General features: G+C 49.7%; 1 protein-coding gene across 1 annotated transcript in view; it reads left to right on the plus strand.

Moving 5' to 3' along the window:
* Nucleotides 1-18027, plus strand: part of LOC132575793 (thymidine phosphorylase-like) — a 46918-nt gene that overhangs the window by 25119 nt on the left and 3772 nt on the right. Inside the window, exons 5-8 of the mRNA XM_060244482.1 lie at nucleotides 3337-3455; nucleotides 5486-5648; nucleotides 11034-11264; nucleotides 16596-16736. Of these exons, the coding sequence (XP_060100465.1) occupies nucleotides 3337-3455; nucleotides 5486-5648; nucleotides 11034-11264; nucleotides 16596-16736 (654 nt within the window). The remainder of the gene's footprint in view (nucleotides 1-3336; nucleotides 3456-5485; nucleotides 5649-11033; nucleotides 11265-16595; nucleotides 16737-18027) is intronic.

Genomic DNA, 18027 nt, shown 5'->3' on the forward strand with positions numbered 1-18027 from the left:
GGGGGGGCGGGGGGCGGCCTTCCTTTCTTCCCTCCCTCCTCCCTCCCTCCCTTCCTTTCTTCCTTCCTTCCTTCCTTCCTTCCTTCCTTCCTTCCTTCCTTCCCTCACTCCCTTCCCTTCCTTCCCTCCCTCCCTCCTCCCTTCCTTCCTTCCTTCCTTCCCTCCCTCCCTCCCCCTTCCTTCCTTCCTTCCCTCCCTCCCCCCTTCCTTCCTTCCTTCCCTCCCTCCCTCCTCCCTTCCTTCCTTCCTTCCTTCCCTCCCTCCCTCCCCCCTTCCTTCCTTCCTTCCCTCCCTCCCTCCCCTTCCTTCCTTCCTTCCTTCCTTCCTTCCCTCCTTCCCTCCTTCCTTCCTTCCCTCCCTTCCTTCCTCCCTCCCTTCCCTCCCTTCCTTCCTTCCCTCCCTCCCTTCTTCCTTTCTTCCCTTCTTCCCTCCCTCCCTTTCTCCCTTCCTTCCTTCCTTCCCTCCCTCCCTCCTTATGTTCTTATGTGACAGGGCTTCTCTTATGTTGTTATGTGACGCAGAGTGTTGGACTGGATGGGCCACTGGCCTGATCCAACAGGGCTTCTCTTATGTTGTTATGTGACGCAGAGTGTTGGACTGGATGGGCCACTGGCCTGATCCAACAGGGCTTCTCTTATGTTGTTATGTGACGCAGAGTGTTGGACTGGATGGGCCACTGGCCTGATCCAACAGGGCTTCTCTTATGTTGTTATGTGACGCAGAGTGTTGGACTGGATGGGCCACTGGCCTGATCCAACAGGGCTTCTCTTATGTTGTTATGTGACGCAGAGTGTTGGACTGGATGGGCCACTGGCCTGATCCAACAGGGCTTCTCTTATGTTGTTATGTGACGCAGAGTGTTGGACTGGATGGGCCACTGGCCTGATCCAACAGGGCTTCTCTTATGTTGTTATGTGACGCAGAGTGTTGGACTGGATGGGCCACTGGCCTGATCCAACAGGGCTTCTCTTATGTTGTTATGTGACGCAGAGTGTTGGACTGGATGGGCCACTGGCCTGATCCAACAGGGCTTCTCTTATGTTGTTATGTGACGCAGAGTGTTGGACTGGATGGGCCACTGGCCTGATCCAACAGGGCTTCTCTCATGTTCTTATGTGACACAGAGTGTTGGACTGGATGGGCCACTGGCCTGATCCAACAGGGCTTCTCTTATGTTCTTATGTGACACAGAGTGTTGGACTGGATGGGCCACTGGCCTGATCCAACAGGGCTTCTCTTATGTTCTTATGTGACGCAGAGTGTTGGACTGGATGGGCCACTGGCCTGATCCAACAGGGCTTCTCTTATGTGACAATACTGACTTTGGTGGACCCAAGCACTGATTCAGTGTAAGGGAGCTTTGTGTTTGTGTCTTCTAGTGCAATTTTGTTCTCAGATCCTGTATTTACTTCATCAGTATATGGGATAAGGCACTTTCTCAACTGTGCTGCATAATGCAGCCTATTTATTTTGTCCTGTTGGCTCTGTTGGCTCTATCTGCGCCACCTTCATCACTTTCGGGGTGTGGATCCCCCAGTGGAGTGGTCTCCCGACTCCCTCCGCCGGCTGTTTCTGATAGCCCTGCGCCCCCTCTTTCATTTGATATGTGTCCCGTGCGGGTGCCACCCTCCCGCCGGGAGATGCCGCAAAATGAGCCCCCTTGAGGCTTATGGCGGCAGGGCTCGGGGGAAGCGAGCTAGACTGCTGTTCTTTTGAGGGGTTATAGAGTGTTTCGAGCCCGTCCCTGTGGCATCGGTCCCATCATTGTGGGGCCCAGGGGGCCGGCGCAGCGGCACGCTGAAGCAGCCTGTCGGTCACTTCCAGGTTCCTGTCCTGCATCTTGACCGGTGTTATTAGTGACAGGCTGCTTCGGCGTGCCGCTGCGCCGGCCCCCTGTGTCCCACAACGATGGGACCGATGCCACAGGGACGGGCTCGAAACACTCTATAACCCCTCAAAAGAACAGCAGTCTAGCTCGCTTCCCCCGAGCCCTGCCGCCATAAGCCTCAAGGGGGCTCATTTTGCAGCATCTCCCGGCGGGAGGGTGGCACCCGCACGGGACACATATCAAATGAAAGAGGGGGCGCAGGGCTATCAGAAACAGCCGGCGGAGGGAGTCGGGAGACCACCCCACTGGGGGATCCACACCCCGAAAGTGATGAAGGTGGCGCAGATAGAGCCAACAGAGCCAACAGGACAAAATAAATAGGCTGCATTATGCAGCACAGTTGAGAAAGTGCCTTATCCCATATACTGATGAAGTATATACAGGATTTGAGAACAAAATTGTTTCCGTTGGTGATATTTGGGGGATTTTTGGGGACGTCACAGGAAGTGCTGTGAAGTCACTTCCTGTTTCCGGCAGGTGACGCGGGGGAAATGATGTCACAGGAAGTGATGCCACTTCCTGTTTCCGGTGGTGGCATGACATCACCGGAAGTGACGTCACCCCCCCCCCCCCCAGTGTCCCTGGCTGGCCTTCAGACATTATGGTCACCCTAGAAAGGAGATTATAGGCCACTCTGAGACTCTGTCCTTGAAAGGGCAGCTTCTGGGAGTGCTCTCTCAGCCCCACCTACCTCACAGGGTGTCTGTTGTGGGGGAGGAAGGGAAAGAAGATTGTAGGCCGCTCCGAGACTCTGTTCTTGAAAGGGCAGCTTCTGGGAGAGCCCTCTCAGCCCCACCCACCTCACAGGGTGTCTGTTGTGGGGGGAGAAGATAGGAGATTGTAAGCCGCTCTGAGTCTCTGATTCAGAGAGAAGGGCGGGGTATAAATCTTCAATCGTCTTCTTCTTCTTGACATCTATTTGTTAGGAGCAACTTGCATTTTCCTTGAGTTACTGCACTGAGTCACACTGCATATTGTATTAGTTTGTTATCTGTAAATTTTCCTTCTTAAAGTAGGCTTTATAACTTTGTACATTGTTCTTAATTGCAAACGTTAAACATGTTGAAGTTTTGTTAAGTGCTGAAGTCTTTTCTCACCCTGGGACTTTTCTTTTCTTCTTTAGCCATATTATCAGCCCAGGTTTCCTTTGCTTGTTGATCCTCCAGGCAGGTTCTGGAGAACACTGAACAGATTACAGGTCAATTCCCCTGGAGAAATTAACTGGTTTTCAGAGTGGACTCTTTGGCTTTAAATACCTTGGCCGGTGTGTGTGTGTGTCTATCCTGTCCCAGCTCCCCAAGGCTTCACCCTCAAATCTCCAGGAACTTCTCAAATTGGTGTTGGCAACCCCATCTGGGATGGGCTTGGGATTTGAAACCAGGGAGGGGCAAGCATAAAGCCGTCCTCGCAAGGCTGCATTGACCCACTCATCGTCTTCCTTCTCACAGGCTCCATCCTGAGCAAAAAGGCTGCAGAGAACATCTCCGCCCTGGTGCTGGATGTGAAGTTTGGTAGTGGGGCCCTCTACCCCACCCTGGAGAGCGCTCAGCAGCTGGCACAGAGCCTGGTGAGTCTCCCGCAGGAGGGCAGCAGCCTCCTGCCAGTTTGGTGCAGGGGTGAAGTGTGCAGACTCTTATCTGGGAGAACTGGGTTTGCTTCCCCACTCCTCCACTTGCAGCTGCTGGAATGGCCTTGGGTCAGCCAGAGCTCTCTTATCTGGGAGAACCGGGTTTGATTCCCCACTCCTCCACTTGCAGCTGCTGGAATGGCCTTGGGTCAGCCAGAGCTCTCTTATCTGGGAGAACCAGGTTTGATTCCCCACTCCTCCACTTGCAGCTGCTGGAATGGCCTTGGGTCAGCCAGAGCTCTCTTATCTGGGAGAACCGGGTTTGATTCCCCACTCCTCCACTTGCAGCTGCTGGAATGGCCTTGGGTCAGCCAGAGCTCTCTTATCTGGGAGAACCGGGTTTGATTCCCCCCTCCTCCACTTGCAGCTGCTGGAATGGCCTTGGGTCAGCCAGAGGTCTCTTATCTGGGAGAACCGGGTTTGATTCCCCCCTCCTCCACTTGCAGCTGCTGGAATGGCCTTGGGTCAGCCAGAGGTCTCTTATCTGGAAGAACTGGGTTTGATTCCCTACTCCTCCACTTGCAGCTGATGGAATGGCCTTGGGTCAGCCATAGCTCTCCTATCTGGAAGAACTGGGTTTGATTCCCCACTCCTCCACTTGCAGCTGCTGGAATGGCCTTGGGTCAGCCATATCTCTCTAATCTGGGAGAACCGGGTTTGATTCCCCACTTCTCCACTTGCAGCTGCTGGAATGGCCTTGGGTCAGCCAGAGCTCTCTTATCTGGGAGAACCGGGTTTGATTCCCCACTCCTCCACTTGCACCTGCTGGAATGGCCTTGGGTCAGCCTGAGCTCTCTCAGGAGTTGTCCTTGAAAGGGCAGCTTCTGTCAGAGCTCTCTGAGCCCCACCTACCTCACAGGGTGTCTGTTGTGGGGGTGGAAGGCAAAGGAGATTGTGACCGCTCTCAGACTCTGAGATTCAGAGTATATGACAGGATATAAATCCAATATGTTCTTCTTGAGAGCCAGTTTGGTGCCAGTGGTTAAGTTTCTGGACTCTTATCTGAGATAACTGGGTTTGATTCCCTACTTCTCCACTTGCACCCTGCTGGAATGGCCTTGTATCAGCCATAGCTCTCACAAGAATTGTCCTCACAAGAATTGTCCTTGACTTTTCTCCATTTCTCACAATACGAGAACTTGTGGACATTCAATGAAATTGCTGAGTAGTCGGGTTAGAACGGATAAAGGAAGTCCTTCTTCACTCAAAGGGTGATGAACGCGTGGAATTCACTGCCACAGGAGATGGTGGCGGCTACAAGCATAGACAGCTTCAAGTGGGGATTGGATGAGCATATGGAGCAGAGGTCCCTCAGTGGCTATTAGCCACAGTGTATTGTTGGAACTTTCTTTCTGGGGCAGTGATGCTCTGTACGCTTGGTGCTTGGGAGGGGCACAATGGGAGGGCTTCTAGTGTCCTGGCCCCACTGATGACCTCCTCATGGCACCTGGGCCTTTTGGCCACTGTGTTGGACTGGATGGGCCACTGGCCTGATCCACCATGGCTTCTCTTATGTGACACAGAGTGTTGGAGTGGATGGGCCATTGGCCTGATCCAACATGGCTTCTCTTATGTTCTCATGTCTGGGGCAGTAACTCTCTGTATTCTTGGTGCTTGGAGGGGGCACAGTGGGACGACTTTTAGTTTCCTGGCCCCACTGATGGACCTCCTGTTGCTACCTGGGTCTTTTGGCCACTGTGTGACACAGAGTGTTGGAGTGGATGGGCCATTGGCCTGATCCAACATGGCTTCTCTTATGTTCTCATGTTTGGGGCAGTGATGCTCTGTATTCTTGGTGCTGAGAGGGGCATAGTGGGAGGGGTTCTAGTGTCCTGGCCCCACGGGTGGACCTCCTGATGGCACCTGGGTCTTTTGGCCACTGTGTGACACAAAGTGTTGGACTGGATGGCCATTGGCCTGATCCAACATGGCTTCTCTTATGTTCTTATTTCACTCTCTCTCTCTCCCAGGTGTCAGTAGGAACAGAGCTGGGGATCAGCTCCGTAGCCGTTCTCACAAGGATGGACGAGCCAGTGGGGCGTCGAGTGGGTCACTCCCTGGAGGTGCTGGAAGCCTTGGAGTGCCTGGAAGGAGGAGGCCCCAGAGATCTCCGTGAGCTGGTCACCACCCTCGGTGCGCATGAGTGATCACCTTAACGGCATTGTGAGCCATGTGCAGCTATAAGTATATGAGCTCATCTGTGTATGTTTGAGAGAGAGAAGTTGGGTGCAAAAGGACGATAGGAGGTGTCCGGGCTTTTTTGGTAGAAAAGGCCCAGCAGGAACTCATTTGCATATTAGGCCATGCCCCCTGACACCAAGCCAGTCGGAACTACATTCCTGTGCGCTCCTGCTCTAAAAAAGCTCTGGAAGGTATGATGGTCCTACAAGCATTCTGACTTCCAGGGTTTTCTCAAGTACCGTAGTTTAGATCGGGGTTCCTGAACTGGTGCCCAAGTCCACTGAGGCATACACCAACACCTTTTCTTGGTGCCCACCCACTGAAATGTAACACACTGAAAATGTCAAGACAGTGTGCGATGGCAATAAAAAAGGCCAACGGCATGCTGGGAATTATTAGGAAGGGAATTGAAAACAAATCAGCCAGTATCATAATGCCCCTGTATAAATCGATGGTGCGGTCTCATTTGGAGTACTGTGTGCAGTTCTGGTCGCCGCACCTCAAAAAGGATATTATAGCATTGGAGAAAGTCCAGAAAAGGGCAACTAGAATGATTAAAGGGCTGGAACACTTCCCCTGTGAAGAAAGGTTAAAACGCTTGGGGCTCTTTAGCTTGGAGAAACGTCGACTGCGGGGTGACATGATAGAGGTTTACAAGATAATGCATGGGATGGAGAAAGAAGTACTTTTCTCACTTTCTCACAATGCAAGAACTCGTGGGCATTCGATGAAATTGCTGAGCAGTCGGTTTAGAACAGATAAAAGGAAGTCCTTCTTCACCCAAAGGGTGATTAACATGTGGAATTCACTGCCACAGGAGGTGGTGGCGGCTACAAGCATAGCCAGCTTCAAGAGGGGATTGGATAAGTATATGGAGCAGAGGTCCATCAGTGGCTATTAGCCACAGCTTATCGTTGGGACGCTCTGTCTGGGGCAGTGAGGCTCTGTATTCTGGGTGCTTGGGGGGGCACAGTGGGAGGGCTTCTGGTGTCCTGGCCCCACTGATGGACCTCCTGATGGCACCTGGGTTTTTTTGGCCACTGTGTGACACAGAATGTTGGGCTGGATGGGCCATTGGCCTGATCCAAGATGGCTTCTCTCTCTTATGGCGGAAACAGTCTCATGCATTTTCAGTAGGATGACCATCATACTGGGATATCGAGTCAAACTTTGTAACACTGAAAACACTGAACTTCTCCACAGGGCTTTTTTTGTAGCAGGAACTCCTTTGCATATTAGGCCACATCTCCCTGATGCAGCCAATCCTCCAAGAGCTTCCAGGGCTCTAGGTAAAGGGTCTACTGTAAGCTCCGATGATTGGCTACATCAGGCATAGACAGCTTCAAGAGGGGATTGGATAAACATCTGGAGCAGAGGTCCATCAGGGGCTATTATTAACCCCTTTAATTCAACAAACTAAAGCTAAAATTCACGTACAAAACCTGCACCATGAGGATTTAAATGGAAAGTGCTTACTGGACACAATTGTGCAGCAGTGATAGGGTAATTCAGGGGTGGCCAAACGGTGGCTCAAACTGTGTGCATTTAAAGTTAAAGTTGCTTTCACACATATTGCGTGGCTCTCAAAGCACCCAACATCTAATTGGCTGGCTTGGAGAAGACATTTGTGTCTTTAAATCAGAGGTCCATCAGTGGCTATTTAAAGACATTTGTGTCTTTAAATAGCCACTGATGGACCTCTGCTCCATATGTTTATCTAAACCCCTCTTGAAGGTGGCTATGCTTGTGGCCACCGCCACCTCCTGTGGCAGTGAATTCCACATGTTAATCACCCTTTGGGTGAAGAAGTACTTCCTTTTATCTGTTTTAACCTGTCTGCTCAGCAATTTCATCGAATGCCCACGAGTTCTTGCATTGTGAGAAAGGGAGAAAAGTACTTCTTTCTCTACTTTCTCCATCCCATGCATTATCTTGTAAACCTCTATCATGTCACCCCGCAGTCGACGTTTCTCCAAGCTAAAGAGTCCCAAGCGTTTCAACCTTTCTTCATAGGGAAAGTGTTCCAGCCCTTTAATCATTCTAGTTGCCCTTTTCTGGACTTTCTCCAATGCTATAATATCCTTTTTGAGGTGTGGCGACCAGAACGGCACACAGTACTAATCTGCACACACTTGCACCTACTGGCATGGCCTTGGGTCAGCCATAGCTCGTGGCAGAGGTTGTCCTTGAAAGGGCAGCTGCTGTGAGAGCCCTCTCCAGCCCCACCCACCTCACAGGGTGTCTGTTGTGGGGGAGGAAGGTAAAGGAGATCGTGAGCCGCTCTGAGACTCTTCAGAGTGGAGGGCGGGATATAAATCCAATATCTTCTTCTTCTTCTCCAAGCTCAGCCAACTGGGAGTTGGAGAATGCATTTAAAGTTAAAGTTGCTTTCTTTCCATCTCTCCCTCCCTCCCAATCTATTTGCGTTCCTTCTCTCCCTCTTCCTTCCTTCCTTTCTTGTGGTTCTCAAACATCTGACTTTTATTCTATGTGGCTCTTTCATTAAGCAAGTGCAGCCACCCCTGGGGTAATTCAATATATATATATATCAGAGGTGGCCAACGGTAGCTCTCCAGATGTTTTTTTGCCTACAACTCCCATCAGCCCCAGCCATTGGCCATGCTGGCTGGGGCTGATGGGAGTTGTAGGCAAAAAAAATCTGGAGAGCTACCGTTGGCTACCCCTGATATATATTTTAAACCCTTGGATGCCATGTCACAAGTGATATTCCACCCCAATTTTTTAAAAGTCTGTTTTTTTTAAAAAAATGGCAGCTTCACAATCAATACAGTGGAGGAAAAAGAATAGCTCATAAGGCGGGTGCAGAATCCAAAATAAAGGTTAAAGGCTTACTCCTCTGAAAAACTGCAGTAAGATGTGTGTGAATTAAGGGGCCCATATAAGGAATTCTCATTATTGGATGCTGCAGATCCCCTTACTTAAAAATATTCATGTTATTTTATTTTAATTTATTTTATTTTATTCGGTCTTTAGCCCCGCCCTTCCCGTAGAACAGGCTCAGGGCTGGTTACGTCATAAAAACAGTCAACAATGAAAACAAAATGGGAGTCAATTGCACCTTGAAGACCAACTTAGTTTTATTCAGAATGTCAGCTTCTGTGCGCTCTAAGCACACTTCTTCAGACGAGGAATCTGGTACAGTAAGCCGATAGTGTATCAGAATAATGCTTTTGTGTTGACATACTCAAACAAGGGATATCGGCTGTTTATCTCATTACATATACCAAACCCATCTTCACTATATTTTAATGTATTTTTTCCTAATGGCAAACTAGAATGATGTATATATTTATGTTACATTTTAAAAGATACATAAGAACATAAGAGAAGCCATGTTGGATCAGGCCAGTGGCCCATCCAGTCCAACACTCTGTGTCACATAAGAACATAAGAGAAGCCATGTTGGATCAGGCAATGGCCCATCCAGTCCAACACTCTGTGTCACACAGTGGCCAAAAAATTTATATATATATACACACACACATATATACACATTGTGGTTAATAGCCACTGATGGACCTCTGCTCCATATTTTTATCTAACCCCCTCTTGAAGCTGGCTATGCTTGTGGCCGCCACCACCTCCTGTGGCAGTGAATTCCACATGTTAATCACCCTTTGGGTGAAGAAGGACTTCCTTTATCCGTTTTAACCCGATTGCTCCGCAATTTCATCAAATGCCTATGAGTTCTTGTATTGTGAGAAAGGGAGAAAAGGACTTCTTCTCTACTTTCTCCTTCCCATGCATAATCTTGTAAACCCTATCATGTCACCCCACAGTCGATGTTTCTCCAAGCTAAAGAGCCCCAAGCGTTTTAACCTTTCTAAATTAAATTAGTTGGACAGGAAAATCTTCTGGGAAAGGAATGCCTTCTTTTTGACCCAGGTTTATTAGCAATAGAATAATTAACAGGCCTTCTCACATTCTGACATGTTACTGTTTTATGGTTTCCCACGATAATGCAACCCGGATCAAAGGTTTTCCAAATTTGTTAATTTTACTATTCTGCTATTAGTTTTTAACTTTGTACCACTTGGCATTCCGAACCCCACCAGCTATATGTGGTAGACTTGCCAATCCCCAGGTGGGGGCAGGGGATCCCCCGTTGGAGCCCTGAGGCCTCCCCGCTTCAGGGTCATCAGAAAGCGGGGGGAGGGGAGGGAAATGTCTGCTAGGAACTCATGATTCCCTATGGAGACTTATTCTGCTGCAATTCCGCAGGGCCTGTAATGCAGAGTTCTTTCGCCAGGTTTTCAGCTGAGGCAGCGGACGTCACTTGTTACCAGCCTCCCCTCCCCCTCATTCCATCTAGGGTTGCCAATCCCCAGGTGGGGCGGGGGATCCCCCGGTTTGGAGACCCTCCCCCCACTTCAGGGTCGTCAGAAAGCGGGGGGAGGGGAGGGAAATGTCTGCTGGGAATTCTATTATTCCCTATGGAGATTTATTCCCATAGAAAATCATGGAGAATTGATCCGCAGGTATCTGGGACTCTGGGGTGGGGGCTGTTTTTGAGATAGAGGCACCAAATTTTCAGTATAATATCTAGTGCCTCTCCCCAAAGTATCCCCCAAGTTTCAAAAAGATTAGACCAGGGGGTCCAAATCTATGAGCCCCCAAAGAAGGTGCCCCTATCCTTCATTATTTCCTATGGAAGGAAGGAATTGAAAAGGTGTGCCGTCCCTTTCAATGTGATGCCCAGAACTCCCTTTGGAGTTCAATTATGCTTGTCACAGCCTTGATCTTGGCTCCACACCCAGTGTCTGCTGGCTCCACCCCCAATGTCTCCTGGCTCCACCCCAATGTCTCCTGACTCCACCCCCAATGCCTCCTGCTCCACCCCACCCCCTCCCCACCCACTTATTGGATCTGTCAATTTACTTCCAAGCAGGTCTTTGGTCCTTACTGTTGAGTAGGCTACCACTAGTCATTTTCCCTTCCTTATCCTTCCTGATTTGAGACTTCCTTCTTTCTAAAGCTGAACTGTTACTTCCCTTAGAATTACTCCTTTGTTGACTCCCTTCTCCCAACTAGGATGATGTATGGTATGACAGTTCTCTCAGAGGCATGGCTTATTTTGAAACCCATTGCATTTGTGGAGGTTGGGTGCTAGCTCATTTAATGTCTCCTGGCTCCACCCCCAATGACCCCTGACTCCACCCCCCCAAGCCCCAGATATTTCTTGAACTGGACTTGGCAACCCTAAATAGCTCACAGCTGTAATGCCAGGACTGGAATTTTTGCTCATAAGACTCTGCAGCTTACAGGGAACATTGCACCCCCCCCAACCGCTCATTCTTCCCCCCTCCTTCCTTTCAGGGGGCACCTTGCTGTGGCAGTGCAGCAGAGTGGCCTCAGTGCCCGAGGGGGCTGCCCGCATTGCCCAGGCCCTGGACGATGGCTCAGCGCTGCGCACCTTCCAGGCCATGCTGCAGGCCCAAGGAGTGGAGGCCACCGTGGCCCAGGCCCTGTGCACGGGCTCGGAGGACGAACGCTTCCAGGTGCTGGGCTGGGCCGGGACCCAGGAGGAACTACTGGCTCCGAAGGAGGGTAAGGAGGATTGCAGGGGAGGCAGACTGTGGAAGCGGCACTGATAAGAACCCTAGAATCATAGAGCTGGAAGGGACCTCCAGGGTCATCGAGTCCAACCCTTTGCCCAAGGCAGGAAACTCACAGACGCCTCCCCCTAAATTCACAGGATCCTCATTAATCTCAGATGGCCACCTAGCCTCTGTTGAAAAACCTCCAAGGAAGGAGAGCCCACCACCTCCCCAGGAGAAAGCCTATTCCTCTGAGGAACCGCTCTAAACTCACAAACACCTCCCCTTAAATTCACAGGATCCTCATTGCTGTCAGATAGCCATCTAGCCTCTGTTGAAAAACCTCCAAGGAAGGAGAGCCCACCACCTCCCGAGGAAGCCTGTTCCACTGAGGAACCCCTCTAAACTCACAAACCCCTCCCCCCAAATTCACAGGATCCTCATTGCTGTCAGATGGCCATCTAGCCTCTGTTGAAAAACCTCCAAGGAAGGAGAGCCCACCACCACCCGAGGAAGCCTGTTCCACTGAGGAACCCCTCTAAACTCACAAACCCCTCCCCCCAAATTCACAGGAACTTCATTGCTGTCAGATGGCCATCCAGCCTCTGTTGAAAAACCTCCAAGGAAGGAGAGCCCACCACCTCCCTAGGAGGAAGCCTGTTCCACTGAGGAACCCCTCTAAACTCACAAACCCCTCCCCCCAAATTCACAGGATCCTCATTGCTGTCAGATGGCCATCCAGCCTCTGTTGAAAAACCTCCAAGGAAGGAGAGCCCACCACCTCCCCAGGAGGAAGCCTGCTCCACTGAGGAACGGCTCTAAACTCACAAACCCCTCCCCCTAAATTCACAGGATCCTCATTGCTGTCAGACGGCCATCCAGCCCCTGTTTAAAAACCTCCAAGGAAGGAGAGCCCACCACCTCCCCAGGAGGAAGCCTGTTCCTCTGAGGAACCACTCTAAACTCACAAACCCCTCCCCCTAAATTCACAGGATCTTCATTGCTCTCAGACGGCCATCCAGCCTCTGTTTAAAAACCTCCAAGGAAGGAGAGCCCACCACCCCCCCAGGAGGAAGCCTGTTACACTGAGGAACCACTCTAAACTCACAAACCCCTCCCCCTAAATTCACAGGATCTCCATTGCTCTCAGAGGGCCCTCTAGCCTCTGTTGAAAAACCTCCAAGGAAGGAGAGCCCACCACCTCCCCAGGAGGAAGCCTGTTCCACTGAGGAACCACTCTAAACTCACAAACCCCTCCCCCTAAATTCACAGGATCTTCATTGCTGTCAGATGGCCATCTAGCCTCTGTTGAAAATCCTACAAGGAAGGAGAGCCCACCACCTTGCGAGGAGGAATCCTGTTCCACTGAGGAAGCGCTCTAAACTCACAAACCCCTCCCCCTAAATTCACAGGATCCTCATTGCTGTCAGATGGCCCTCTAGCCTCTGTTTAAAACCCTCCAAGGAAGGAGAGCCCACCAGCTCCCAAGGAGGAAGCCTGTTGCACTGAGGAACCACTCTAACGGTCAGGACGTTCTTTCTAATGTTGAGCCAAAAACTCTTTTATATTTAATTTCAACCCATTGGTTCTGGTCGTACCTTCTGGGGCCACAGAAAACAGAAAAATTGTCTTCCACAAAACTGGTCCCTGATGCCAAAAAGGTTGGCGTGTGCTGATTTAGTCCAACCCCCTGCACAGTGCAGGAAATAACTCCTCTGCCCCCCCCCCACACACCCAGTGACCCCTGGTCCATACCCAGTGACACAGAGTGTTGGACTAGATGGGCCACTGCCCCGATCCAACATGGCTTCTCTTATGTTCTTATGTGACACAGAGTGTTCGACTGGAGGGGCCATTGGCCTGATCCAACATAGCTTCTCTTCTGTTCTTATGTGACACAGAGTGTTGAACTGGATGGGCCATTGGCCTGATCTAACATGGCTTCTCTTGTGTTTTTATGTGACACAGAGTGTTCGACTGGAGGGGCCATTGGCCTGATCCAACATGGCTTCTCTTCTGTTCTTATGTGACACAGAGTGTTGGACTGGATGGGCCACTGGCCTGATCTAACATGGCTTCTCTCATGTTCTTATGACACAGAGTGTTGGACTGGAGGGGCCATTGGCCTGGTCCAACAGGGCTTCTCTTATGTTCTTATGACAGAGTGTTGGACTGGAGGGGCCATTGGCCTGGTCCAACAGGGCTTCTCTTCTGTTCTTATGTGACACAGAGTGTTAGAACATAAGAACATAAGAGAAGCCTTGTTGGATCAGGCCAACGGCCCATCAAGTCCAACACTCTGTGTCACACAGTGGCAAAAAATTTTATATACACACATACACTGTGGCTAATAGCCACTGATGGACCTGTGCTCCATATGTTTATCTAAACCCTTCTTGAAGGTGGCTATGCTTGTGGCCGCCACCACCTCCTGTGGCAGTGAATTCCACATGTTAATCACCCTTTGGGTGAAGAAGTACTTCCTTTTATCCGTTTTAACCTGGCTGCTCAGCAATTTCATCGAATGCCCACGAGTTCTTGTATTGTGAGAAAGGGAGAAAAGTACTTCTTTCTCTACTTTCTCCATCCCATGCATTATCTTGTAAACCTCTATCATGTCACCCCGCAGTCGACGTTTCTCCAAGCTAAAGAGTCCCAAGCGTTTCAACCTTTCTTCATAGGGAATGTGCTCCAGCCCTTTAATCATTCTAGTTGCCCTTCTCTGGATTTTCTCCAATGCTATAATATCCTTTTTGAAGTGCGGCGACCAGAACTGCACACAGTACTCCAAATGAGACCGCAGCATCGATTTATACAGGGGCATTATGATACTGGCTGATTTGTTTTCAATTCCCTTCCTAATAATTCCCAGCATGGCGTTGGCCTTTTTTATTGCAAACGCACACTGTCTTGACATTTTCAGTGAGTTATCTACCACGACCCCAAGATCTCTCTCTTGGTCAGTCTCTGCCAGTTCACACCCCATCAACTTGTATTTGTAGCTGGGATTCTTGCCCCCAATGTGCATTACTTTGCACTTGGCCACATTGAACCGCATCTGCCACGTTGACGCCCACTCACCCAGCCTCAACAGATCCCTTTGGAGTTCCTCACAATCCTCTCTGGTTCTCACCACCCTGAACAATTTAGTGTCATCCGCAAACTTGGCCACTTCACTGCTCACCCCCAACTCTAAATCATTTATGAACAAGTTAAAGAGCATGGGACCCAGTACCGAGCCCTGAGGCACCCCACTGCTTACCATCCTCCACTGCGAAGACTGCCCATTTATACTCACTCTCTGCTTCCTATTACTCAGCCAGTTTTTGATCCACAAGAGGACCTGTCCTTTTACTCCATGACTCTCAAGCTTTCTAAGGAGCCTTTGATGAGGAACTTTATCAAAAGCTTTCTGGAAGTCAAGGTAAACAACATCTATCGGGTCTCCTTTGTCCACATGTTTGTTCACCCCCTCAAAGAAATGTAACAGGTTAGTGAGGCAAGATCTTCCCTTGCAAAACCCATGCTGAGTCTTCCTCAATAACCCGTGTTCATCAATGTGCCTACTCATTCTGTCCTTGATAATGGTTTCTACCAATTTTCCCGGTATTGAAATCAGACTGACTGGCCTGTAATTTCCCGGGTCTCCTCTGGAACCTTTTTTAAAGATGGGGGTGACATTTGCTACCTTCCAGTCCTCAGGAATGGAGGCAGATTTCAATGAAAGATTACAGATTTTTGTTAGAAGATCCACAAGTTCAACTTTGAGTTCTTTCAGAACTCTCGGATGTATGCCATCCGGACCCGGTGACTTATTAGTTTTTAATTTGTCTATCAGTTGTAGGACCTCCTCTTTTGTCACCTCAATCTGACTCAGGTCTTTCAATACCCCTTCCAAAATTAGTGGTTCTGGGGCGGGCAAAAAGTTCTCATCTTCCACAGTGAAGACGGAGGCAAAAAATTCATTTAGCTTCTCAGCCATTTCCCTATCCTCCTTCAGTAATCCTTTTACCCCATGGTCATCCAAGGGCCCCACTGCCTCCCTGGCTGGTTTCCTACTTCTAATATATTTGAAGAAAGTTTTATTGTTGGTCTTTATGTTTTTTGCAATATGCTCCTCATAGTCCCTTTTTGCCTGCCTGATCACAGTCTTGCATTTGATTTGCCACAGCCTGTGTTCCCTTTTACTAATCTCACTTGGACTGGTTTTCCACTGCTTAAAGGAGTCCTTCTTACCTTTTACAGCTTCCATTACTTTGTTTGTTAACCACGCAGGCCTTTTCTTATGCCTGTTTGTGCCTTTCCTAACTTGTGGTATGTATTTTATCTGAGCTTCTAGGATTGTAGTTTTAAATAGCATCCAAGCTTCCCCAAGGGTTTTGACCGTATGTACCTTTCCTTTCAGTTTCCTCCTCACATGCCTCCTCATCTCAGTGTATTTACCCCTTTTAAAGTTAAACGTGGTTGTGGCGGTCTTTTTGGACAACTCCCTATTTATACAAACGGTGAAATCAATAACATTATGGTCACTGCTCCCAAGTGGCGCAATCACTTTTACATCTCTCACCAAGTCTTGGGCATTACTTAGGACCAAATCCAGGATCGCCCCACCCCTGGTAGGTTCTGAGACCATCTGCTCCATAGCACAGTCATTGAGAGCATCAAGAAACTCAATCTCTTTCTCTCGACCAGAACACATATTGACCCAATCAATCTGCGGGTAGTTAAAATCACCTATTACGACACAGTTTTTACGTTTAGCTGCTATCTTTAAGCCTTCCATCATATTATAATCGTCCTCTCTCTTTTGATTTGGTGGGCGATAACAAACTCCTATAGTTAAATTTCCTTTTGGGCCCTCTATTTCAACCCAAAGCATTTCTAAAAGTGAATCTAATTCTCTGATCTCAGTCTTACTGGACCGTATATCCTCTCTGACATACAGAGCCACCCCACCTCCAACCCTTCCCTCCCTATCCTTCCGATATAGCTTATATCCAGGAATCACCGTGTTGTACTGGAGGGGCCATTGGCCTGATCCAACATGGCTTCTCTTATGTTCTTATGTGACACAGAGTGTTGGACTGGATGGGCCATTGGCCTGATCCAACAGGGCTTCTCTTATGTTCTTATGGCAAAACCCTCCAGGATTCTTGGAGGGCAGTTGCAATTTGGAGAGATCTCCAGCCCCACCTGGTGGTTGGTAGTGGAAGCCCTAGCCCTGGGGACGTGCTGAGCAGGGGCCACTTGGCTGAGGCCCTGCCAAAAGCTGGAGCAAACTCTGCTTCTAGCTCCCCCTGTTGACATTTTCTTAACTCTTATTCCTTCCTTCTTTCCCCAGGAACCATCCGGCAGATTCTAGCCCTGCCTATCGCTCAGGTGCTCCACGGTCTGGGAGCCGGACGCTCCCGGGAGGGCCAAGCCATCAATCACATGGTGGGAGCTGAGTTGCTCATCTCCGTGGGGCAGCCCCTGAGGAAAGGTAACCACCAGAGGGGCTGCGATTCCCTGTTCGCTATGTTACATTTCTGTCCTGTCCTTCCCCAAGGGGCTTAGGTAGGGTTGCCAAGTCCAATTCAAGAAATATCTGGGGACTTTGGGGGTGGAGCCAGGAGACTTTGGGGCTGGAGCCAGGGGACATTGAGGGTGGAGCCAGGAGCAAGGGTGTGACAAGCATAATTGAACTCCAAAGGGAGTTCTGGCCATCACACTTATAGGGACTGTACACCTTTTAAATGCCTTCCCTCCAATGGAAATAATGAAGGAGTGTTTGACTGGATGGGCTACTGGCCTGATCCAACATGGCTTCGCTTATGTTCTTATGTGACACAGAGTGTTGGACTGGATGGGCCACTGGCCTGATCCAACAGGGCTTCTCTTATGTTCTTATGTGACACAGAGTGTTGGACTGGATGGGCCACTGGCCTGATCCAACATGGCTTCTCTTCTGTTCTTATGTGACACAGAGTGTTGGACTGGAGGGGCCATTGGCCTGATCCAACATGGCTTCTCTTGTGTTCTTATGTGACACAGAGTGTTGGACTGGAGGGGCCACTGGCCTGATCCAACATGGCTTCTCTTCTGTTCTTATGTGACACAGAGTGTTGGACTGGAGGGGCCACTGGCCTGATCCAACATGGCTTCTCTTCTGTTCTTATGTGACACAGAGTGTTGGACTGGATGGGCCACTGGCCTGATCCAACATGGCTTCTCTTGTGTTCTTATGTGACACAGAGTGTTGGACTGGAGGGGCCATTGGCCTGATCCAACAGGGCTTCTCTTATGTTCTTATGTGACACAGAGTGTTGGACTGGATGGGCCACTGGCCTGATCCAACATGGCTTCTCTGATGTTCTTATATGACACAGAGTGTTGGACTGGATGGGCCACTGGCCTGATCCAACAGGGCTTCTCTTATGTTCTTATGTGACACAGAGTGTTGGACTGGATGGGCCATTGGCCTGATCCAACATGGCTTCTCTTATGTTCTTATGTGACACAGAGTGTTGGACTGGAGGGGCCATTGGCCTGATCCAACAGGGCTTCTCTTATGTTCTTCTGTGACACAGAGTGTTGTACTGGATGGGCCATTGGCATGATCCAACATGGCTTCTCTTATGTTCTTATGAACCCCCTGGTCCACCCTTTTTGAAACCTCGAGGGTATTTTGGGGAGAGGCACAGGATGCTGTGCTAAAATTATGCCTCTATCTCATAAAACAGCCCCCACAAAGCCCCAGATACCCGCAGATCAATTCTCCATTATTTTCTATG

The sequence above is a fragment of the Heteronotia binoei genome, chromosome 8, assembly GCF_032191835.1.
Source record: "Heteronotia binoei isolate CCM8104 ecotype False Entrance Well chromosome 8, APGP_CSIRO_Hbin_v1, whole genome shotgun sequence".
NCBI classification, from domain to species: Eukaryota; Metazoa; Chordata; class Lepidosauria; order Squamata; family Gekkonidae; genus Heteronotia; species Heteronotia binoei.